The 25,458-nt window shown below is 45.8% G+C and overlaps 1 protein-coding gene across 2 annotated transcripts in view; it reads left to right on the top strand.

The window, feature by feature from the left end:
- The window catches only part of ror2 (receptor tyrosine kinase-like orphan receptor 2), a 136,342-nt gene that overhangs the window by 72,819 nt on the left and 38,065 nt on the right, over nucleotides 1-25,458 (top strand). For both annotated transcript variants that reach the window (XM_041897353.2, XM_041897354.2), the window contains exon 2: nucleotides 13,463-13,546. In XM_041897353.2, the coding sequence (XP_041753287.1) occupies nucleotides 13,463-13,546 (84 nt within the window). The remainder of the gene's footprint in view (nucleotides 1-13,462; nucleotides 13,547-25,458) is intronic.

The following is a 25,458-nucleotide window of genomic DNA, read 5'->3' on the forward strand; positions in this document are numbered from 1 at the left end:
CAGTGTCATATCTGAGACTATTTTCTAATTTAAGCGTCAATGAACAGATGGTTGTAGTGTTTTGGTGTTCATAATTACCCTCAGTGTACTACTCAGATGAATACCGTTCAGATCAAAATATCTTGAATGACTTCACATATGGAATAATAAAGTATTCAGTTTGTTGTGTTCAGAGCTGGTAGAGGAAAAACCTCAGAAGCTGCAAGATAGACTTCATTAGATATTTGGCATGACGAGCATCAACAGCTACAGACATGCAGAAAGATTGGTAGGGTGGGAAAATGATGCCCTGAACTGTAAACAACCCCCCCCACACACACACACTCCCATCATCTCCTCCCAGGCCTGTAGTGCACTACTTTTGATCAGATCCATATGGGTCCTGGTCAAAAGTAGTGCACTAAATAGGGAATAGGGTGTAATTTGGGACGTAGCTCAGGCCAAATTGAATACAATACAATGCAACTTTATTAATCCCCTAGGGGCAATTCGTTCAGGTCAGACAGAATGCTTTAGGCAGGACAAACACACAAAACATTAAGGCGTCAGTTAAAAGTGCATGCTGCAATTTAAGAAATTTAAAAGTCCATGGTAGCCACAGTTCTTAATTAATGTCGGGGCTAAACTATCTCTAGAATAGTCCCTAGGTCTTCCTTAATGTTTCTGTTAACCAGGCGGATGTCCTCGGGCACACGAAGCCCTGAATGTGCCTGCTTTGTGTTAGGGTGGGCTGAGGGTTCTGTCTGAAAACACCCTATTGATTGATTCCTGTTAGCACTTTTCCATAACCCTGGCTTCTACAGCAATGCATTGGTGGAAACACCTTGAATTATTTCCACCACTACAACACTGTTCTGTTGTGTTTGCACTCTGCTGGAGTACTTGAGTCGCTTTTCGAAAAATATCATTAGTTAGATATTTTCATAAGGGTCTTATTAGGATCAGACCATCATTATATATATATTTTTCTGGGAACATGAAGTTGCTTACTTTTAGACCAACCATTTTCCCACACCGCAAGTGGATTTGCTCAAGCTGTTGTAAATTGCCATTCTATGTAATGGACAATTTACAGTAATTGCCGTAGGACGAGTTTGATTCCAATTTCGTCCCATGCGCTGTTACATTTGGTGATTTGTTATTAGCTAATAAACAAGATTGTTTCTAATGTTCTGCCTCTTGCCAGAATACTCGAGGTTCAGTCCACTGTGATGTTTTTGTTACTTATTGAGGAATGTACATATTGGGTGACTATAGCTGTAAATTAATATAACGATATCTGAGATTGGGTAATAATGAGAAATGTACTTATTGGGTGAATATAGCTGTAAATGAATATAAAGATACTGTATCTCAGATTGGGTAATACTGAAGGCAGAGGGTGGTAGATTCAATGATATAATGAAAGCAGCAATAGGCCCTAGCGTAACTGACAATTATAGACAATATCCGTGAACAACAAAAAAAATCTTCATAATCATCTTAATACATTTATTTTAGGAGAAGGGGTGATTCAACTTTATATTCTAGCAGATACAGTTTACCCAATAGCAGTTTTTAAATTTTAAATAAAATGAGTAAAGTTGGTAATAATTTTACGAGCAGAACGGAATGTTCAGGAGGAGAAACTTAATTTCCAAAAGTTCCAACCATTAGTTCTTGAGACAGGGGTGTCTCCAAAGCTGTGTTGTATTCGTTAGGTATGCCATAGCTCATTTTCAAACATGCATTACAAGATGAAAACATTTGTCAACAGAAAGTTGACAGTTATGACAATAACCATGACCATTAATTGTTACCCAAAATTCCATAATCCTCACAGTCCTTATAAGGCCCCACTTTTACATATGCATGCATGCTCAAGTCTACCTGAGCCCTCAGTCTAGTTTCATAAAAGGATAGGATGGGTGTAAGGACTATTGTAATATGATAGCCCAGGTGGAGTTGCCACCATATTGCTTACACCATCCAATCCTTTCAGATCCATACAAAGTGTCTTGTGGCTGGAGCTTATAGTTAATTTCCGTCTTGGCATCGACTCCTTAAGCGCTTGTGAGAAGCAGCATCCCACTGAAATTCTCAAGGTTTACAGAGCAACTTACAGGAGCAATTAGGGTTAAGAGCCTTGCTCAAGGGCACATTGACAGATTTTTCGCCTAGTCGAACCAGCGACCTTTTGGTTACTGGCCCAACGCTCTTAACCGCTAGGCTATGATGTCATTTCTTGAAAAGGCCTTGGTTTGAAAATAGCATGTGGGATTCAAACTTGAACCAGTGGTTAAACTACAGCACAAGGCCTAACTTACGCACCACTTGGTCCAGAGCCATAGATCACCTAATTTCTAACTTCGTTTTGCACTGAAGGTGTTAATTCCCAAATTAGAATGTGGTGTACAATGCACTTAGCTAGCAGGCTCTCGCAGGGTCACAGCGTCTGAGAGATGGAGTGTTGTGTTTAGTCCTGAACAACACTTTTGATGCATCACGATGGAATTTAGCCTGGATGTCTCCCTGATTGTGTCCCAAATTACACCCTATTCCCTATTTAGTGCACTACTTTTGACCAAGGCCCATATTTATCTGGTCAAAAGAAGTTCACGTTTGTCTGCAAATAAACTATCCACTGGAGGAGAGAACCCAACAGTTTGCATGGGGTTTTGTCATTCACTCATTCTTTCATTCTTCAACTTAAATTGAGAGGTATGGACTCTGTGTGCAGGACGTTGCCAACATTTCTACACGCTCAGGGAACTCCAGGTCACTGCATCTGCAAGTTAACGGATATCAGGCACCTCCAGGAGCTGTTTGTCTCCAAGCAGCCTCTTCTGCTCTAAGGGCTTTTGCAGACAGAGATGTGGTCCATTAAGAGCGTTGGTGTAGTACTGTGAGAGTATTTCTGGAGAAATTCTGAAAGCTCAAGCATCTGCAGATGTCAATGATGGATGACATTGTTGTTACCTTGCTGTCAACAAGTGGTATGAAGAGGAGTAATGATGCAAACACACTTACATCAGCCATCCACACTAAGACAAAAAAAAACGGAGTAATGACATTTGTAGACGCTCAAGACTTATGAATTTTGATGTTGCATTTTAGTACTGTGTTGGTCCCAGCAAGCCCTCCAGCTGCTCAATTTCATTATTTAATTCCGCTTCTTTTTTATTTTATTACTTTGGCAAAACAGGCGTGGTCAGAATGGCTCCCCTGAGGGGCACAGGGAGTGTTAACAAGCTCCTACATTTTGGGCTGGGCCAAGGGGGTCTGCTGCTCCCCTCGTTGGAGCCCAACTAAGCCCCGAGGGGGGGCTGGAGGCCATTTGCCCGCCCTGCCCTCCACTGCCTCCTCTCTCGTCTTTATGAGTGTTTGGACCGTCTGGGCCGGCCCGGCTTTTGCTAGGAGAGGCGGATGTTGAAAAAGGAGAATCCTCTGTGAAAGGCGGCTGTGATTCGTGGGGCACTGTGGGCTCCTCGAGGGCTCCACTGTTGCAGAGCCAAAATAATCAGATCAGCTAGCGCCTCAGTCCAGGGTCGCGCTGTCTCTCTCTCTCTCTCTCTCTCTCTCTCTCTCTCTCTCTCTCTCTCTCTCTCTCTCTCTCTCTCTCTCTCTCTCTCTCTCTCTCTCTCTCTCTCTCTCTCTCTCTCTCTCTCTCTCTCTCCCCTCTCTCTCCTCCCTCCCTCTCTCTCTCCCTCCCTCTCTCTCTCTCTCTCTCCTCTCCCCTCTCTCTCCCCTCCCTCTCTCTCTCCTCTCCTCTCCCTCTCTCTCTCTCTCTCTCTCTCTCTCCCTCCCTCTCTCTCTCTCTCTCTCTCTCCCTCCCTCTCTCTCTCTCCCCTCCCTCTCCCTCTCTCGCTCTCCCCTCCCTCTCTCTCCCCTTCCTCTCAATTCAATTTAAGGGAAAATAAATCAACAAAATATGGGTTGTATTTACAGTGGTGTTTGTTCTTAACTGGTTGCCCTTTTCTTGTGGCAACAGGTCACAAATCTTGCTGCTGTGATGGCACACTGTGGTATTTCACCCAGTAGATAAGGGAGTTTATCAAAATTGGGTTTGTTTTCAAATTCTTTGTGGATCTGTGTAATCTGGGGGAAATATGTGTCTCTAATATGGTCATACATTTGGCAGGAGGTTAGGAAGTGCAGCTCAGTTTCCACCTCATTTTGTGGGCAGTGTGCACATAGCCTGTCTTCTCTTGAGAGCCAGGTCTGCCTACGGCGGCCTTTCTCAATAGCAAGGCTATTGTGGTCCTCTGTAGCTCAATTGGTAGAGCATGGCGCTTGTAATGCCAGGGTAGTGGGTTCGATCCCCGGGACCACCCATACATAAAGATGTATGCACACATGACTGTAAGTCGCTTTGGATAAAAGCGTCTGCTAAATGGCATATTATTATTATTATTATTATTATTATTATTATTATTATTATTTAAGGCTATGCTCACTGAGTCTGTACATAGTCAAAGCTTTCCTTAAGTTTGGGTCAGTTACAGTGGTCAGGTTCTCTCCCCTCCCTCTCCCCCCCTCTCTCCCTCCCCCTCTCTCTCTCCCTCCCCCTCTCTCTCTCCCCTCCCTCTCCCTCTCTCTCTCCCTCTCTCTCTCCCCTCTTTCCCTCCCTCTCTCCCCCCCACTCTCCCCTCCCTCTCTCTCTCTCCCCCTCCCTCTCTCTCTCCCTCCCTCTCTCTCTCCCCCTCTCTCTCCCCTCCCTCTCTCTCCCCTCTCTCTCCCCTCCCTTTCTCTCTCTCTCCTCCCTATCTCTCTCTCCCCTCCCTCTCACTTTCTCCTTGTTTCTTTCTCTTTCTGTCATTCTCTCTACCTCTGTTTCTCTCTCACTTTTTCTCTTTCTTTTGGTCTCTTACTGCCTTTCTCTTCTCTCTGTTTCTGTTCATCAGTCCATTCTACACGGGGTGGGAGGGGGAGAACATGGTATTTAGTTGTTGATTAATACTGGGGCTCATTATCAAGGGAGGGCTTTGTTGTGTCAGGTGTCATTGGTAGGACATTAGGTGGTGCTGGAAGGGTCATGTTACAAAGTGCCTTTTGAGCAAGTCGGCCAAAAATGGCCTGAAAGGGTCCTAATGTTAAGAGTTCTTCTTCATGGATATTGACCAGGAATATACACTTGTCTAAATTAAAGGCTCAGTGCAGTCAAAATTAAGTTTTTCCTGCATTTTGTATCATATTGTACAATAGCTGATGAAACTAACACTGTAAAATTGTGAACAATTTGATCAGTGTTATTTCCTGATAGTTGCTGGTTGAAAATACAATCTACACAGGACCTTCTAGTCAGCAGGTTTTGCATGAGTGGAGTTTCAGACTGCCTGGTGACATCACCAGGCGGTCAATTAGTTAATAGGCCAATAGCAGCTAGTTTTCAGTTTTCTCCTCCCCACAGACCACTCCCAAACAGTCCTATCTAAATTCTTGCTTGAAAAATATTTGTTTGCTAAAAAGCTATTTTTGTTTATTTTTGACCATTTGAATGGAAAACTATTACAGGAAGGTACTTAATTGTTACACATAAATGATTTGATATGGATATAAAAACATCTGCATTGGGCCTTTTAAACTGAACATTACAGATAGTAATTGAAGTAAAATAAAGACGTGGTCCTCTGTAGCTCAGCTGGTAGAGCACGGCGCTTGTAACGCCAAGGTAGTGGGTTCGATCCCCGGGACCACCCATACACAAAAATGTATGCAGGCATGACTGTAAGTCGCTTTGGATAAAAGCGTCTGCTAAATGGCATATTATATTATATTATTATTATTATTATTATGTGAGCACCGAGCATCATTGGCTTTGTTGGAAGTTGTGAGCCTCTAGACTCATTACTTACTGCCGGTGAAATTGAAGTGTCTCACGGAGCCGTTGTTAACACTGAAAGAATGATCTACTCTTTGTATTCATTTGTTACTCGGCGAACAGAAATGACTTTGACTTCCTGCGCTACGACAGGCATTCATTCATCTTTCTTTTCTGAGGTAAGCTTCTCCATGAAAGAGCATGTGTATTATGTACGTTGTAAAAGTAATCCCAGGCGTATTTCCACAACAATGGGGCGATCATTTGACATGGGAACTCCCCCTCCGTGTTGGTTTTGGCTCAATTACTAGCCATAACTCATCCTCCCTTTACAGAACATATGGATATACTCAAGTAGTGCACAATAAAGGGAATAGGGGGCCATTTGGGACACAGACAAGGAACGTCATACAAATAGGTATGTATGTGTGTACATATATGTATGTGTGTATGAATGTGTATATATATATATATATATAAATACAGTGGGGAGAACAAGTATTTGATACACTGCCGATTTTGCAGGTTTTCCTACTTACAAAGCATGTAGAGGTCTGTAATTTTTATCATAGGTACACTTCAACTGTGAGAGACGGAATCTAAAACAAAAATCCAGAAAATCACATTGTATGATTTTTAAGTAATTCATTTGCATTTTATTGCATGACATAAGTGTTTGATCACCTACCAACCAGGAATAATTCCGGCTCTCACAGACCTGTTAGTTTTTCATTAAGAAGCCCTCCTGTTCTCCACTTATTACCTGTATTAACTGCACCTGTTTGAACTCGTTACCTGTATAAAAGACACCTGTCCACACACTCAATCAAACAGACTCCAACCTCTCCACAATGGCCAAGACCAGAGAGCTGTGTGTGGACATCAGGGATACAATTGTAGACCTGCACAAGGCTGGGATGGGCTACAGGACAATAGGCAAGCAGCTTGGTGAGAAGGCAACAACTGTTGGCACAATTATTAGAAAATGGAAGAAGTTCAAGATGACGGTCAATCACCCTCGGTCTGGGGCTCCATGCAAGATCTCACCTCGTGGGGCATCAATGATCATGAGGAAGGTGAGGGATCAGCCCAGAACTACACGGCAGGACCTGGTCAATGACCTGAAGAGAGCTGGGACCACAGTCTCAAAGAAAACACACTACGCCGTCATGGATTAAAATCCTGCAGCGCACGCAAGGTCCCCCTGCTCAAGCCAGCGCATGTCCAGGCCCGTCTGAAGTTTGCCAATGACCATCTGGATGATCCAGAGGAGGAATGGGAGAAGGTCATGTGGTCTGATGAGATAAAAATAGAGCTTTTTGGTCTAAACTCCACTCGCCGTGTTTGGAGGAAGAAGAAGGATGAGTACAACCCCAAGAACACCATCCCAACCGTGAAGGCTGGAGGTGGAAACATCATTCTTTGGGGATGCTTTTCTGCAAAGGGGACAGGACGACTGCACCGTATTGAGGGGAGGATGGATGGGGCCATGTATCGCGAGATCTTGGCCAACAACCTCCTTCCCTCAGTAAGAGCATTGAAGATGGGTCGTGGCTGGGTCTTCCAGCATGACAACGACCCGAAACACACAGCCAGGGCAACTAAGGAGTGGCTCCGTAAGAAGCATCTCAAGGTCCTGGAGTGGCCTAGCCAGTCTCCAGACCTGAACCCAATAGAAAATCTTTGGAGGGAGCTGAAAGTCTGTATTGCCCAGCGACAGCCCCGAAACCTGAAGGATCTGGAGAAGGTCTGTATGGAGGAGTGGGCCAAAATCCCTGCTGCAGTGTGTGCAAACCTGGTCAAGACCTACAGGAAAGGTATGATCTCTGTAATTGCAAACAAAGGTTTCTGTACGAAATATTAAGTTCTGCTTTTCTGATGTATCAAATACTTATGTCATGCAATAAAATGCAAATTAATTACTTAAAAATCATACAATGTGATTTTCTGTATTTTTGTTTTAGATTCTGTCTCTCACAGTTGAAGTGTACCTATGATAAAAATTACAGACCTCTACATGCTTTGTAAGTAGGAAAACCTGCAAAATCGGCAGTGTATCAAATACTTGTTCTCCCCACTGTATATACGGTCTCACAGTTGACAATGCATGTCAGAGCAAAATCCAAGCCATGAGGTCGAAGGAATTGTCTGTAAAGCTCCAAGACAGGATTGTGTCAATGCACAGAGCTGGGGAAAGGTACCAAAACATTTCTGCAGCATTGAAGGTCGCCAATAACACAGTGGCCAAAGTTTGGAACCACCAAGTCTCTTCCTAGAGCTGGCCGCCCGGCCAAACTGAGCAATCGGGGGAGAAGGGCTTTGGTCAGGGAGGTGACCAAGAACCCGATGGTCACTCTGACAGAGCTCCAGAGTTCCTCTGTAGAGATGGGAGAACCTTCCAGAAAGACAACCATCTCTGCAGCACTCCACCAATCAGGCCTTTATGGTAGAGTGGCCAGACGGAAGCCACTCCTCAGTAAAAGGCACATGCCCGCTTGGAGTTTGCCAAAAGGCATCTAAAGGACTCCGACAATGAGAAACAAGATTCTCTGGTCTGATGAAACCAAGATTGAACTCTTTGGCCTGAATGCCAAGGATTACGTCTGGAGGAAACCTGGCACCATCCCTATGGTGAAGCAAGGTGGTGGCAGCATCATGCTGTGGGGATGTTTTTCAGCTGCAGGGACTGGGAGACTAGTCAGGATTGAAGCAAAGATGAACGGAGCAAAGTACAGAGAGATCCTTTATAAAAACCTGCTCCAGAGCGCTCAGGACCTCAGACTGGGGTGAAGGTTCACCTTCCAACAGGACAATGACCCTAACCACACAGCCAAGACAACGCAGGAGTGGCTTCAGGACAAGTCTCTGAATGTCCTTCAGTGGCCCAGCCAGAGGCCGGACTTGAACCCGATCGATCATCTCTGGAGAGACCTGAAAATATCTGTGCAGCGACGCTCCCCATCCAACCTGACAGAGCTTGAGAGCATCTGCAGAGAAGAATGGGAGAAACTCCCCAAATACAGGTGTGCCAAGCTTGTAGCGTCATACCCAAGAAGACTTGAGGCTGTAATCGCTGACAAAGGTCCTTCAACAAAGTACTAAGTAAAGGGTCTGAATACTTATGTAAAGGGAATATTTCAAAAAAATAATTGAATATATACTACCAGTCAAAAGGTTGGACACACCTACTCATTCAAGGATTATTCTTTATTTTTAAAATTTTTTACATTGTAGAATAATAGTGAAGACATCAAAATTATGAAATAACACATGGAATCATGTAGTAACCAAAAAAGTGTTAAACCAATCAAAATATGTTATATTTGAGATTCTTCAAATAGCCACCTTGATGACAGCTTTACACACTCTTGGCATTCTCTCAACCAGCTTCATGAGTTAGTCACCTGGAATGCATTTCAATTAACAGGTGTGCCTTCTTAAAAGTTCATTTGTGGAATTTATTTCCTTCTTAATGCGTTTGAGCCAATCAGTTGTGTTGTGACAAGGTAGGGGTGGTATACAGAAGATAGCCCTATTTGGCAAAAGACCAAGTCCATATTATGGCAAGAACAGCTCAAATAAGCAAAAATAAATGACAGTCCATCATTACTTTAAGACATGAAGGTCAGTCAATACGGAAAATGTCAAGAACTTTGAAAGTTTCTTCAAGTGCAGTCGCAAAAACCATCAAGCGCTATGATGAAACTGGCTCTCATGAGGACCGCCACAGGAATGGAAGACCCAGAGTTACCTCTGCTGCAGAGGATAAGTTCATTAGAGTTACCAGCCTCAGAAATTGCAGGCCAAATAAATGCTTCACAGAGTTCAAGTCACAGACACATCTCAACATCAACTGTTCAGAGGAGACTGTGTGAATCAGGCCTTCATGGTCGAATTGCTGCAAATAAACCACTACTAAAGGACAACAATAAGAAGAAGAGACCTGCTTGGGCCAAGAAACACGAGCAATGGACATTAGACTGGTGGAAATGTGTCCTTTGGTCTGGAGTTAAATTTGAGATTTTTGGTTCCAACCGCCATGTCTTTGTGAGACGCGGTGTGGGTGAACGGATGATCTCAGCATGTGTAGCTCCCAGCGTAATGAATGGAGGAGGAGGTGTTATGGTGTGGGGGTGGTTTGCTAGTGACACTGTCTGTGATTTATTTAGAATTCAAGGCACACTTAACCAGCATGGCTACCACAGCATTCTGCAGCGATACGCCATCCCATCCGGTTTGGGCTTAGTGGGACTACCATTTGTTTTTCAGCAGGACAATGACCCAATACACCTCCAGGCTGTGTAAGGGCTATTTGACCAAGAAGGAGAGTGATGAAGTGCTGTATCAGATGACCTGGCCTCCACAATCACCCGACCTCAACCCAATTGAGATGGTTTAGGATGATTTGGACCGCAGAGTGAAGGAAAATCAGCTAACAAGTGCTCAGCATATGTGGGAACTCCTTCAAGACTGTTGGAAAAGCAGTTGAGAGAATGCCAAGAGTGTGCAAAGCTGTCATCAAGGCAAAGGGTGGCTATTTGAAGAATCTCAAATATAAAATATATTTTGATTTGTTTAACACTTTTTTGGTTACTACATGATTCCATATGTGTTATTTCATAGTTTTGATGTCTTCACTATTATTCTACAATGTAGAAAATAGTAAAAATAAAGAAAAACCCTTGAATGAGTAGGTGTGTCCAAACATTTGACTGGTACTGTGTGTGTGTGTGTGTGTGTGTGTATATATATATATATATATATATATATATATATATATATATATATATATATATATATATATGCAAGCTGTTTAGTTAATTATATTGTCTGACAAGCCCTATAAGCTCATCAAGGAGGGATATTTGAGTACTTTTGCAGTCATTGTAGAATAAGAAAATAGTTCACGTTCAATGCAATTGAAACTCTACTGTCCCATTTTTAAATATTATTTTAAGAATGTTTTTTGCCCAGTCAAGGATGGAAGCAGTTTTTATGAAGGACTGAACCGGGATACAACATAAACACCTTGAAGTCTTCTCTGAATAGAAGAAAAAATAGGAGTGCTAAAATATTTTGATTTGACATAATTGGGTTGAGAATTTATTTGATTAAAGGGCCATTGCCGTGGTAGACTTCAGTCAAATTAATTGGTCTTGCGATGTATGGAATTTGCGTGAGGTGTTGCTCTCTCAGATCCTAGCTGTGCTTTTCAGCATGACTTAACCAGACCGTGGGAGCTGAGCTAAACCTTGGCTGCGTCCCAAGTGGCACCCTATTCACTATATAGTGCACTACTTTTGACTAGAACCCTATGTAGTGCACTACACTAGAACCCTATGGGCCCTGGTCAAAAGTAGTGCACTACATAGGGAATAGGGTGTCATTTGGGACGAATCATTTGATAGAGCTCACGTACATATCCACGTTCATGCACTATAACTAGAAAAATGTAGTATGATGTTTTTCCAAGTGAAGACTTGCAGGAAGTTGTAATAATATTCTGTGCTTGACACATTTTAATAACACAGAACACTGCTAGAGGTGATAAAATGGTATAGTCTTTATCAGAAACGTGTTTTTTTTCATAGCCAGAACCTAGGAGTTGGATAGAGCTGAAGTGAAGACTGGTGAGATGTGTCTACCAGATGGACACGTTCCTGAGGCTTCCAGGGTCATGCCCAGTAGGGAGAAACATTTTTGAAACCGAAAGAAATGGGGGAGGTACTACCAGAATTTGTCCAATAAGAAATGCTCATTTTCCAAAAATACATTTGCTACGGTGTGCCCTACTGATCATAAGCCTTCAGCAGGACACAGTTGATGTGGTGTCTGGTGACCAAGGGCCTTCAGCAGGACACAGCTGCTGTGGTGTCTGGTGACCAAGGGCCTTCAGCAGGACACAGCTGATGTGGTGTCTGGTGACCAGGGGCCTTCAGCAGGACACAGTTGATGTGGTGTCTGGTGACCAAGGGCCTTCAGCAGGACACAGCTGATGTGGTGTCTGGTGACCAGGGGCCTTCAGCAGGACACAGTTGATGTGGTGTCTGGTGACCAAGGCCTTCAGCAGGACACAGCTGATGTGGTGTCTGGTAACCAAGGCCTTCAGCAGGACACAGCTGATGTGGTGTCTGGTAACCAAGGCCTTCAGCAGGACACAGCTGATGTGGTGTCTGGTGACCAAGGCCTTCAGCAGGACACAGCTGATGTGGTGTCTGGTGACCAAGGGCCTTCAGCAGGACACAGTTGTGGAAATGTTCAGATAGACATATGCTATGTAGAACAAACTCTGACATGTAGAATAACGAATCACGTCAGCTCTATTCAAGCCATTTCAATCTGCAATGTTCAACCATGTTTGGCTACTGTGTATGTCAGGGCATAGGAGGTGTGGATTAGACTGGACAGGGCTAAAACTCTCCTCATCGCCACTCACTCATTAATGTGCTAATCGTTAATTGCCAGCCCGCAGAACATTCCTAACCCGGTTGTGGGGAAACGGTAGTGCAGAGTAATCATGGCTGCATCCCACATGGCAGCTTATTCCCTATATAGTGCACTACTTTTGGCCAGAGACCTATGAGCCCTGGTCAAAAGTAGTGCACTATATAGGAAATAGGGTGCTATTTGAGACGCAGGCCATGTGAGTGACCTCAACTTGTCCAGCAGCTATGTTTGGGTTTCTATGTGCCAAAGCGTGGTTTCCTATAAGATGAACTCTCTCTTTTTCCGGCACTTTTGGAAAGCAATTCTTAACGATCGTAAAGTTTTGAGGGGGAAAAAATCACTTCCATAAATCTGTTGATCTTTTAGATTGTTCTTGGATCAAAAACTGAGCATATGAATCAGTGTTTGTCCAAAACATTGTCCAGATGGTTTTGAGAAATAACCTGTTATTGTGAATTTTGACCTTATAAGTCATGATTTTCTGTGCACATCTGCAATAATTTTTGTGTTGTATTTTTTTGTAATTCCTCTGGGATAAGTAAATCTCATTTTCAATAGTGCCTTGAGACCAATTAGGCAGTAATGATCTATTGTGTGATCGTAAACATCAGTAGAGCATGCAGCTATCATCTGTAGCACATTGGTCTAATGACAAATCAATAGGTAACGTTGATCCTTTGATGTGATTGAGTCATTTCTAGCCAGGCTCACTGAAAATCTATCTCTGTTCAACTTGTAGCGAGACCAGCATCTCTTGGTGGCAGATGTTGTAAGGATGGAATACAATATCATAGTTACATCAAAACCCTGTTGTTTTTTGCTTTTGGCCATGGCCATTTTGATCAAATGGTATATCCCTCTAGTCACTGTAAAGCCTTGTTCCCAAAACGGCTGTATTCAATTTAGTTTTTGGATCCACTTGTTGTGTTGGCGGAGTTTATGAAGACTCCCTTCTCCATTCTGTGACTTCAAGCATTGAGACAGTTGCTGGATCATTCTTTGCTGCACATTTAGCAAGATGATAGCATCATTTACTAACAGAAACATATTGATGTGTTTAATATTTCAGGTGGTATATTGTTTGATGCGTCAGCAGCACTGTAGTCAGTATCACCAGGTTTATTTTCAGACACCTGGATGGATCTAAGGCCCACCAAGGCAGGGTTAGGTGAGTTCTGCGCCCTCCTAACTCTGGTCTCCTTCCTGTCTCTGCAGCAGAAGCAGACCCTAGCCTATCCCAGCCAGTGGAGTCTGAGGGGCTGGCAGAAGCTCAAAGTGGAGCAGCACCCACAGCTGAAGGTAACCCCCTCCTCTCCTTCCCTCTCTCCTTCTCTCTCTCTCTCTACTTCTCTCTCCTTCTCTCTTTATTAAAGTGGAGCAGCACCCACAGCTGAAGGTAACCCCCTCCTCTCCTTCCCTCTCTCCTTCTCTCTCTCTCTCTCTACTTCTCTCTCCTTGTCTCTCCTTCTCTCTACTTCTCTCTCCTTCTCTCTTTATTAAAGTGGAGCAGCACCCACAGCTGAAGGTAACCTCCTCCTCTCCTTCCCTCTCTCCTTCTCTCTCTCTCTCTCTCTACTTCTCTCTCCTTCTCTCTTTATTAAAGTGGAGCAGCACCCACAGCTGAAGGTAACCCCTCCTCTCCTTCCCTCTCTCCTTCTCTCTCTCTCTCTACTTCTCTCTCCTTCTCTCTTTATTAAAGTGGAGCAGCACCCACAGCTGAAGGTAACCCCCTCCTCTCCTTCCCTCTCTCCTTCTCTCTCTCTCTCACTTCTCTCTCCTTCTCTCTTTATTAAAGTGGAGCAGCACCCACAGCTGAAGGTAACCTCCTCCTCTCCTTCCCTCTCTCCTTCTCTCTCTCTCTCTCTCTACTTCTCTCTCCTTCTCTCTTTATTAAAGTGGAGCAGCACCCACAGCTGAAGGTAACCCCCTCCTCTCCTTCCCTCTCTCCTTCTCTCTCTCTCTCTACTTCTCTCTCCTTCTCTCTTTATTAAAGTGGAGCAGCACCCACAGCTGAAGGTAACCCCCTCCTCTCCTTCCCTCTCTCCTTCCCTCTCTCTCTCTCTACTTCTCTCTCCTTCTCTCTTTATTAAAGTGGAGCAGCACCCACAGCTGAAGGTAACCCCCCTCCTCTCCTTCTCTCTCTCCTTCTCTCTCTCTCTCTCTACTTCTCTCTCCTTCTCTCTTTATTAAAGTGGAGCAGCACCCACAGCTGAAGGTAACCCCCTCCTCTCCTTCCCTCTCTCCTTCTCTCTCTCTCTCTCTACTTCTCTCTCCTTCTCTCTTTATTAAAGTGGAGCAGCACCCACAGCTGAAGGTAACCTCCTCCTCTCCTTCCCTCTCTCTTTATTGCCCCCCCCCTCTTTTCTCCCTTCCCTAATCATGATTTACTGAAGGAGTGTATCTGAGCTATAAACACACACACACACACACACACACACACACACACACACACACACACACACACACACATATTTACTTGTTATCAGTTCCTACAGCTGTTTACTGTCATACGGACAAATTGATTGACAGACGGACTCCCTTATCTCTATCTGAAGAGCAGTTGTTCACGTTAATCTGAACCCAGTGTGGTGTGACAGAGCACAGAATCTCTGGAAAGAACATTCCAGGCCTCCAGACCCACCCTGGCCCAAAACCTCTCCCCAAAGGCTCTGCAGAGACCTGCTTCTTCTCAAGCGCAATGATGTCCTTGACTTTCCTGTTTCTTGAGTGTCTCTGGATGTGTCCCATTGCACCCTTTTCCCTATTTAATGCACTATATAGGGAATAGGGTGCCATTTTGGACACAGCCTCGTTTGCTCGGTTAAAGATGCACTGTGCAGAAATCGCTACGCCATTTCCTGGATGCTAAAATCAAATCGAATGTCAGTTTATGTGACAAAACAAGCAAGTATAGTGTAGAGAGTCGTTGTACCATCGAAACCGCAGTGAAATATATTTTCCATAACCAATAATATTGTATTTTCAGCTGTTTGAAGCTGGTGTACAAAACCAAAAGTAAAATACGCAAAAAACGGGAAGCATGGAAATAACGCACATAGAACAGATCTACCGCTTCTTAGACTCGCTTTCAATGAAAATGACAGATCTATGACTCATATTTCTATGCTAATTTGGTCAGGTCGCCCAAAAAGTGACATATTGCAGCTGTAAGAAAACCCCTTGTTCGGTTCACTAGGCAGTAAAATGAAGTGACCGGGGCGAGATTAAGTACAGTCAAATGCATTTCTTGCAAGCTCCAAACCCAACAATGCAGTAATCAATATCAATTTAGTACTAAAAAATAACACAAGGTAGAACAAAAACACACAAGAAATAGAAATAAGAAGAACAGGAGAAAGTAAGAAGCTATATACAGGGGTCAGTCAGTTCCAGTACCATATTAACAATGTGCAGGGATACTGGAGTGATGGAGGTAGATATGTATAGGGGTAAGGTGACAGGGATACTGGCGTGATGGAGGTAGATATGTATAGGGCTAAGGTGACTAGGTATCAGGATATATGATAAACAGATTAGCAGCAGAGTAAATTATGATTGTGTGTGTGTGTGTGTGTGTGTGTGTAGAGTCAGTATGAATGTGTGTGCATGTTGTGTGTGTATTGGAGTGTCAGTGTACATGAGTGTGAAGAGTCCTGTGAGTGTGCATAGAGACTGCAAAAATAACATACAAGGTCAACTCAGATAGTCCGTGTAGCCATTCTGGATGAGTTGTAGGGGTTTAATGGCACAGGCAGGGAGCCCAGCCAACAGCGAGTTGCAGTAATCCAGACAGGAGATGACAAGTGCCTGGATTAGGACCTGTGCCGCTTCCTGTGTAAGGTAGGGTCGTACTCTGCGAATGTTGTAGAGCGTGAACCTACAGGATCGGGTCACCGCTTTGATGTTAGCGGAGAACGACAGGGTGTTGTCCAGGGTCACGCCAAGGTTCTTTGCACTCTGGGAGGAGGACACAACAGAGTTTTCAACCGTGATGGCAAGATCATGGAGCGGGCAGTCCTTCCCCGGGAGGAAGAGCAGCTCCGTCTTGCCGAGGTTCAACTTGAGGTCGATGTGGATGGGGGCGTGCTCGCCTCCCCTTGTCCTGTAGTCCACGATCAGCTCCTAGGTCTTACTGACATTGAGGAAGAGATTGTTTTCCCGTCACCACACTGCCAGGTCACTGGCCTCCTCCCTGTAGGCTGTTTCATCGTCGTCTGTGATCAGACCTACCACCGTCGTGTCATCAGCAAACTTGATGATGGTGTTGGAGTCGTGCGCGGCCACGCATTCATGGGTGAACAGGGAGTACAGGAGAGAACTAAGCACACACCCCTGTGGGACCCCCATGTTGAGGGTAAGCGTGGCGGCACGGGAACCTGCAAAATGAAAGACTGTTGGAGTTTAACAGAGCTCCCATCCCTTTGCAGCGAGGCCTCACAGCTCTTCTCTTCCCATGCTTAAGTTCAGAGGAGGCTGCTGGGTGGAGCTATAGGAGGACGGGCTCATTGTAATGGCTGGAATGGAGTCAAACACATCAAGCATATGGCAACCACATGTTTGACTCCATTCCATTTATTCCATTCCATGAACACATCCTCCTATAGTTCCTCCCACCAGCCTCCTCTGCTTGAATGACTCTGGGTGATTGCAGACGAGGGAAGCCGTTATGTCAGAATAAAGCATTTGTTCTGATAGTTCCTGTAGCCCTTTGTCTCCCCCATCCCCATCCCCATTCTAATCTGGATCCTGGAGTGGAGGAGTGTAGCAGAGGCCCCCCCTATTCTGTCATGTTGATACAGCACATTTGTTCCACATAAGAACTGATTCCTGGCCAGATTGGCTGAGATGTTCAGAATGTGTTAGACTGGGGCTGGAAGAACTGATCCTAGATCTGTTACGGAGGACAGGAAGTAACTGGAGCAGAGCCATTCTACAGCCCTCCACCCAAAACCATACTCCAAAATTCATAATGAAAATCAGCCCACAGCCCTATGTTATTAGGATAATTAATGACCACCGGACAAACTTTTTAATAGCGTTCCGAATGGCTGTACAAACGTCAAAAGCTACCTAGCCCTGCCAAACCAATGATTTGTGTAAACCCTGGATTGCTGATGCTACGTATTGGCAAATGTGAGGCTTTGAAGCCACCGGACGCCACATTGGCACAAACATCAAACTCGACATAGCCCTGCCAAACTCACAGATCTCCATCTTCCATGTGCAGCCTAATTCTGTTGTGGAGCGCGGTGGGGGTTTGACGTCCGTTGCGGGCGAGCCCCCCCTCAGTCAACTGTGTGCATAAATCAGGATGTCATTTAAAGAAAAGCTACCACTTGGTTCTTGGGGGGAGGGGTCTGTTTTTAATACCAGCAGAGGGAAAATGGAATGCCCGCACCATGGAGACTTTGTGTTGGCCATCGGTCCCGGGTCTTGGGACGTGGTAGTAGTTTTCAGAGGAGCGGCTCTACTCTGCACATTCGGAACCATTCATTTAATTAAAACAAATTGAACTTTCGAGAGAAATCAAAGCTCCCTAATCTCAGGGTTTCCCTCTCCTTTGACAGATGCAAGGGAAGGTTTTGGTCTGTATGGGTTGGTCAGACCAGGTTACGTTCTCAAACAGTGGTTGCTTGAATTTGCCCAAGTCATACCCAGCCATTTTCTTTTCCCAGTGAATTTGGGTAGTTGAAAGGAGATGGGATACAGTGATATCAGCGACAGAGGGGAAATACAGGCATGAGAGTCATGGGTGGGGACGTATGTTTTGGAGGCATCAACACCATCTCTGTGCCATGATCCCACACACATACCCAGCCATTTCTAAGACTGAGGTTTCGTTGGCCTGGTCCAATAGGGTGGCAGTACCGGGCTTTAGGAGGAAGCTGATTTTCATTACGTCTATCTCTCGGGGAGAGGTAAATCAGTCAAGCGCTCAAGCCTTGATATTCGATACAACCGTGTTGCCACAAGAACCCCGGCACTGGACACAAAGTAGTTTGGCTTTTGACCAGGACTGATGATGGCTAAATACTCAAGGATTTCAGTGAACCAGGCCCAGTTACAAGCACACGCGGGCCGTAGCAGCTGGAGATGTATTTCATTACATACCCTAGCCCGAGGGTTGGAAAAAAAAGCATCGAGTAATCGATACAAATGTACTTTAACAGTTATTTGGGCGTGTTTCCTGCAAATAAACGTATTCGCCTCATCTTGGCTAAAGACAGCATGTTATGTGTTTGCCCCAAACTAAAACCCTCCCGTCATCTTCACCTCTTAATGAGCTCCTCCGTTTGTCTTCCGGCGTACTTTGGCTCGTCCAGTGGCGCTGCGAGGCTGCGTCGTAGAAGTGTGCAATGCCCTGTCAGCATTCAACGCTTTGTTTACTGTCCTCCAATCACCACTGCACACAAACAGTCAAACCCATTTGGCTCTGTCTGCCAGCTGCAGAGCTGGGGGGGGATTCCAAATGGAGGGTCATGTCCCAAATGGCACCCTATTCCTTAAATAGTGTACCACTGGTCAAAAGAAGTGCACTATGTAGGGAATAGGGTGCCATTTGGGACGCAGTCACGGACTAGGAAGCTTTAATTAAACCCTAAATGGTGACATCATTGGCCTACGCTATGTTGAGTGCTCTGCTGCATGCGGCGGGGATCGGCACACTCCTCTGCGCCATTTTTCCATTGCGTAAGCTCTCTCCGAGGCAGACCACAACTACTCCAGGCAGATGCTTTAGTATGGGGAGCCAGGGGATGGGATGTACGAGTTGTTGGATTGAAATTGTGTGTTTTGTGTGTGTGTGTCACTATTCAACCATGCATTCTCTGGCTCCTCCTAGTGAACTGTAATTAGTAAAGGGGGAAGAGGACATTATGTTACGCCTCTAATTTAACTGTAATTAGTAAAGGGGGAAGAGGACATTATGTTACTCCTCTAATTTAACTGTAATTAGTAAAGGGGGAAGAGGACATTATGTTACTCCTCTAATTTAACTGTAATTAGTAAAGGGGGAAGAGGACATTATGTTACTCCTCTAATTTAACTGTAATTAGTAAAGGGGAAGAGGACATTATGTTACTCCTCTAATTTAACTGTAATTAGTAAAGGGGAAGAGGACATTATGTTACTCCTCTAATTTAACTGTAATTAGTAAAGGGGGAAGAGGACATTATGTTACTCCTCTAATTTAACTGTAATTAGTAAAGGGGGAAGAGGACATTATGTTACTCCTCTAATTTAACTGTAATTAGTAAAGGGGGAAGAGGACATTATGTTACTCCTCTAATTTAACTGTAATTAGTAAAGGGGGAAGAGGACATTATGTTACGCCTCTAATTTAACTGTAATTAGTAAAGGGGGAAGAGAACATTATGTTACTCCTCTAATTTAACTGTAATTAGTAAAGGGGGAAGAGGACATTATGTTACTCCTCTAATTTAACTGTAATTAGTAAAGTGGGAAGGTGAGGGAAGAGGACTTTTTAACTGTAAACGTCTCTGTCATCCTGATATTTTTGATAATAGACTAACATTTTGTGTTATGGTTGACACAGGGGGAAGTGTGTCTAACAGTAATGTTATGGTTGACACAGGGGGGAAGTGTGTCTAACAGTAATGTTATGGTTGACACAGGGGGGAAGTGTGTCTAACAGTAATGTTATTATTATATTACCCAACGGCATTATGGGGGAAAATGGTCCAAAACTCAACATATTGAGATCAATTTGGAGAAAATATCACGTAAAATGTATTCTAGAGAATAGTAGCATTAATAGGTTGGTAAACTTTCCATACCACTTTTGAACTTGGGTTATTGCTTGTACAGTTTGATTGGTTAATGATGATCATCATCACTTCCTTATTTTATCCCATTAGTTGCCATCCGTGAAGACATTCCACATGAAATGCCTATAGGCATAATGCACTAAATAGAGTAAATGTTTGAGACTCCTCCCACACCATTGGTTTCACCCTTGGCCTTTGTTGGCGTTTAAATGGATAAATCCTATCACCAGCCTTTTTGAATCGATGCCTCGAGGACAAGTATCCAAGATATCTACCGACTCCAAGACTGTTTAAATGTATTTGTTCGAATCAACAGTTGAGCCTTGAGGAAGGGGAAAACACCAAAGTGATTTAAGGTTATTGTTATTATTATTATTATTAAGGTTATTTTCCAATTGGACTATAGTTGGAGTGGAGCTTTGCCTTACAGTATCCTTGGGCCTGCTAACGTTGTCCACTACTTTCCATTAAGGCTGTTTGAGGCTAGTGTAGCTAGTTGTTGCTTGGCAACCTGATGTACTAACGGGCCCTGCTGAATTGAATAATACAATGCTGTAACCTCTGCAACATTTGTTATGGCAAAATATACAACTTCAAGGCATACCCAAGTGGTGGGCTCTGTGAAGTTCATACAGTGCATTCGGAAAGTATTCAGACCCCTTCCATTTTTCCACATTTTGTTACTTTACAGCCTTATTCTAAAATGGATTAAATAAAAACATTTTCCTCATCAATCTACACACAATACTCCATAATGACAAAGCGAAAACAGGTTTTTAGATTTTTTTGCGAAAAACAGACCTTATTTACATAAGTATTCAGACCCTTTGCTATGAGACTTGAAATTGAGCTCAGGTGCATCCTGTTTCCATTGATCATCCTTGATGTTTCTTTAACTTGATTGGAGTCCACCTGTGGTAAATTCAATTGATTGGACATGATTTGGAAAGGCACACACCTGTCTATATAAGGTCCCACAGTTGACAGTGCATTTCAGAACAAAAACCAAGCCATGAGGTTGAAGGAATTGTCCGTAGAGCTCCAAGACAGGATTGTGTCGAGGCAAAGATCTGGGGAAGGGTACCAAAACATTTCTGCAGCATTGAAGGTCCCCAAGAACATAGTGTCCTCCATCATTCTTAAATGGAAGAAGTTTGGAACCACCAAGACTCTTCCTAGAGATGGCCGCCCGGCCAAACTGAGTAATCGGGGGCTCCAGAGTTCCTTTGTAGCATCATACCCAAGAAGACTCGAGGCAGTAATCGCTGCCAAAGGTGCTTCAATAAAGTACTGAGTAAAGGGTCTGAATACTTATATTTCCGTGCAAAAATGTATAAAACCTGTTTTTTCTTTGTCATTATGGGGTATTGTATGTAGAGGGAAAAACACTATTTAATCAATTTCAGAATAAGGCTGTAACGTAACAAAATGTGGAAAAAGGGAAGGGGTCTGAAAACTTTCCCGAATGCACTATATGTTATTTTCTGCAAGAGTGTGTGTACATGGATTTCACTGCTGTAGAACAGTAGATTAGGTTTGTGGTTACAGAGGGCATACTCATGGTAGGTCCTATAGGATTTAGTTAAAGCATGTGTGTAACAATTGATCTACTGTGTTACGCAATCAAGTACTTTGGTGGTTATGTGGTCATAGGAATTTAGCAAACCTACATGATCAGGCATGCCACCTCACCAAGGTTTGGGCAAAGACACCAGTGATCATAGGACAGATAGCACAGGCAGATCCTCAGGTACAAGGATAAGAAAGCAGGAAGTCATCTACTGTTGAATCAGAGATGGTTCAGTAATTATATGGGAATAAGTCATTATCTTTAGAGTTATGGGCCTTGTGTGTGTGTGAGTGTGTGTGTGTGTGTGTGTGTGTGTGTGTGTGTGTGTGTGTGTGTGTGTGTACTGTAAGTCTCCCAATGCAGTGGGTGTACTGTGAGGCTCTTCAGGGTGTTAACAGAGCATGACCAGACCATAGAGATATATTGTGGTGATGCCGACAGACAGTCTGATGACAGATTGGGACATGATTGGCTGTCAGAACATTAGCAAACTCTCCTTTTGCTCTCTCTTGCTCTTTTATATTGTCTCTCACCCCCCTCTCTCACCCTCCTCTCTCATCCCCTCTCCATCTCCTCCTCTCTCACCCTTATCTCTCACCCCTCTCCATCTCCCCTCTCCATCTCCTCCTCTCTCATCCCCTCTCCATCTTCTCCTCTCTCATCCCCTCTCCATCTCCTCCTCTCTCACCCAAAGTCCATCTCCTCCTCTCTCATCCCACCTCCATCTCCTCCTCTCTCACCCAAAGTCCATCTCCTCCTCTCTCATCCCCTCTCCATCTCCTCCTCTCTCACCCAAAGTCCATCTCCTCCTCTCTCATCCCCCCTCCATCTCCTCCTCTCTTATTCCCTCTCCATCTCCTCCTCTCTCACCCTCCTCTCTCACCCCTCTCCATCCCCTACTCTCTCATCCCACCTCCATCTCCTCCTCTCTCATCTCCTCTCCATCTCCTTCTATCTCATCCCCTCTCCATCTCCTCCTCTCTCATCCCCTCTCCATCTCCTCCATCTCATCCCCTCTCCTCCCCTCTCTTCGCCACCTCCCCTCTCCATCTCCTCCTCTCTCATCCCCTCTCCATCTCCTCCTCTCTCATCCCCTCTCCATCTCCTCCTCTCTCATCCCCTCTCCATCTCCTCCATCTCATCCCCTCTCATGTCCTCCTCTCTCATCCCCTCTCCATGTGCTCCTCTCTCATCCCCTCTGCATCTCCTCCACTCCATCTCCTCCTCTCTCATCCCCTCTGCATCTCCTCCTCTCCATCTCCTCCTCTCTCATCCCCTCTCCTCCCCTCTCATCGCCTCCTCCCCTCTCCATCTCCTCCTCTCTCATCTCCTCTCCATCACCTCATCTCTCATCCCTCTCATCTCCCCCCTCCATCTCCTCCTCTCTCATCCCCTCTCCATCTCCTCCTCTCATCTCCTCTCCATCACCTCCTCTCTCATCCCTCTCATCTCCCCCCTCCATCTCCTCCTCTCTCATCCCCCTCCATCTCCTCCTCTCACATCCCTCTTCATCTCCCCCCTCCATCTCCTCCTCTCTCATCCCCTCTCCATCTCCTCCTCTCTCACCCCCTCTCCATCTTCTCCTCTCTCACCCCCTCTCCATCTCCTCCTCTCTCATCCCCTCTCCATCTCCTCTCTCATCCCCTCTCCATCGCCACCTCTCGCATCTCCTCTCCATCTGAAAAAAAATAATTATGCACTCACTAACTGTAGGTCGCTCTGGATAAGAGCATCTGCCAAATGACTAAAATGTAAATGTAATCCTCTCTCATCCCCTCTCCATCTCCTCCTCTCTCATCCCCCTCCATCTCCCCCCTCACCACCTCCGCTCTCATCCCTCTCCATCTCCCCCTCCATCTCCTCCTCTCTCATCCCCTCTCCATCTCCTCCTCTCTCATCCCCCTCCATCTCCCCCCTCACCACCTCCTCTCTCATCCCCTCTCCATCTCCTCTCTCATCCCCTCTCCATCGCCACCTCTCGCATCTCCTCTCCATCTGAAAAAAAATAATTATGCACTCACTAACTGTAGGTCGCTCTGGATAAGAGCATCTGCCAAATGACTAAAATGTAAATGTAATCCTCTCTCATCCCCTCTCCATCTCCTCCTCTCTCATCCCCCTCCATCTCCCCCCTCACCACCTCCGCTCTCATCCCCTCTCCATCTCCCCCCTCCATCTCCTCCTCTCTCATCCCCCCTCCATCACCTCTCCATCTCCCCCTCCATCTCCTCCTCTCTCATCCCCTCTCCATCTCCCCCCTCATCTCCTCCTCTCTCATCCCCTCTCCATCTCCTCCTCTCTCATCCCCCTCCATCTCCTCCTCTCCCATCCCCCTCCATCACCTCTCCATCTCCCCCTCCATCTCCTCCTCTCTCATCCCCCTCTCCATCTCCCCCTCCATCTCCTCCTCTCTCATCCCCCTCCATCACCTCTCCATCTCCCCCTCCATCTCCTCCTCTCTCATCCCCTCTCCATCTCCCCCCTCATCTCCTCCTCTCTCATCCCCCCTCCATCACCTCTCCATCTCCCCCTCCATCTCCTCCTCTCTCATCCCCTCTCCATCTCCCCCCTCATCTCCTCCTCTCTCATCCCTCTCCATCTCCTCCTCTCTCATCCCCCTCCATCTCCTCCTCTCTCATCCCCCCTCCATCACCTCTCCATCTCCCCCTCCATCTCCTCCTCTCTCATCCCCTCTCCATCTCCCCCCTCCATCTCCTCCTCTCTCATCCCCCCTCCATCACCTCTCCATCTCCCCCTCCATCTCCTCCTCTCTCATCCCTCTCCATCTCCCCCTCATCTCCTCCTCTCTCATCCCCTCTCCATCTCCTGCTCTCTCATCCCCCTCCATCTCCTCCTCTCTCCTCCCCTCTCCATCGCCCCCCTCCATCTCCTCCTCTCTCATCTCCTCCTCTCTCATCCCTCTCCATCTCCCCCTCCATCACCTCCGCTCTCATCCCCCTCCATCTCCTCCTCTCCCATCCCTCTCCATCTACCCCCCTCCATCACCTCCGCTCTCATCCCTCCTCCATCTCCCCCTCCATCTCCTCCTCTCTCATCCCCTCCATCTCCCCCTCAATCTCCCCCTCTCTCACACCTCTCCATCTCCCCCCTCCATCTCCTCCTCTCTCATCCCCTCTCCATCTCCTCCTCTCCATCTCCTCCTCTCTCATCCCTCTCCATCTCCCCCTCCATCTCCTCCTCTCCCATCCCTCTCCATCTCCCCCCTCCATCACCTCCGCTCTCATCCCTCCTCCATCTCCCCCTCCATCTCCTCCTCTCTCATCCCTCTCCATCTCCCCCCTCCATCTCCTCCTCTCTCATCCCCTTCTATCTCCTTCTCCATCCCTCTCCATCTCCCCCTCCATCTCCTCCTCTCTCATCCCCTCTCCATCTCCTCCCTCCATCTCCTCCTCTCTCATCCCCCTCCATCTCCTCCTCTCTCCTCCCCTCTCCATCTCCCCTCTCCATCTCCCCCCTCCATCTCCTCCTCTCTCATCTCCTCCTCTCTCATCCCCTCTCCATCTCCCCCCTCCATCACCTCCACTCTCATCCCCCCTCCATCTTCCCCCTCCATCTCCTCCTCTCCCATCCCCTCTCCATCTCCCCCCTCCATCACCTCCGCTCTCATCCCTCCTCCATCTCCCCCTCCACCTCCCCCTCCATCTCCCCCTCTCTCACCTCTCCATCTCCCCATCCATCTCCTCCTCTCTCATCCCTCTCCATCTCCTCCTCTCTCATCCCCTCTCCATCTCCCCTCCATCTCCTCCTCTCTCATCCCTCTCCATCTCCCCCTCCATCACCTCCGCTCTCATCCCCCTCCATCTCCTCCTCTCCCATCCCCTCTCCATCTCCCC

This window comes from Coregonus clupeaformis, chromosome 15 (assembly GCF_020615455.1).
Source record: "Coregonus clupeaformis isolate EN_2021a chromosome 15, ASM2061545v1, whole genome shotgun sequence".
NCBI lineage: Eukaryota > Metazoa > Chordata > Actinopteri > Salmoniformes > Salmonidae > Coregonus > Coregonus clupeaformis.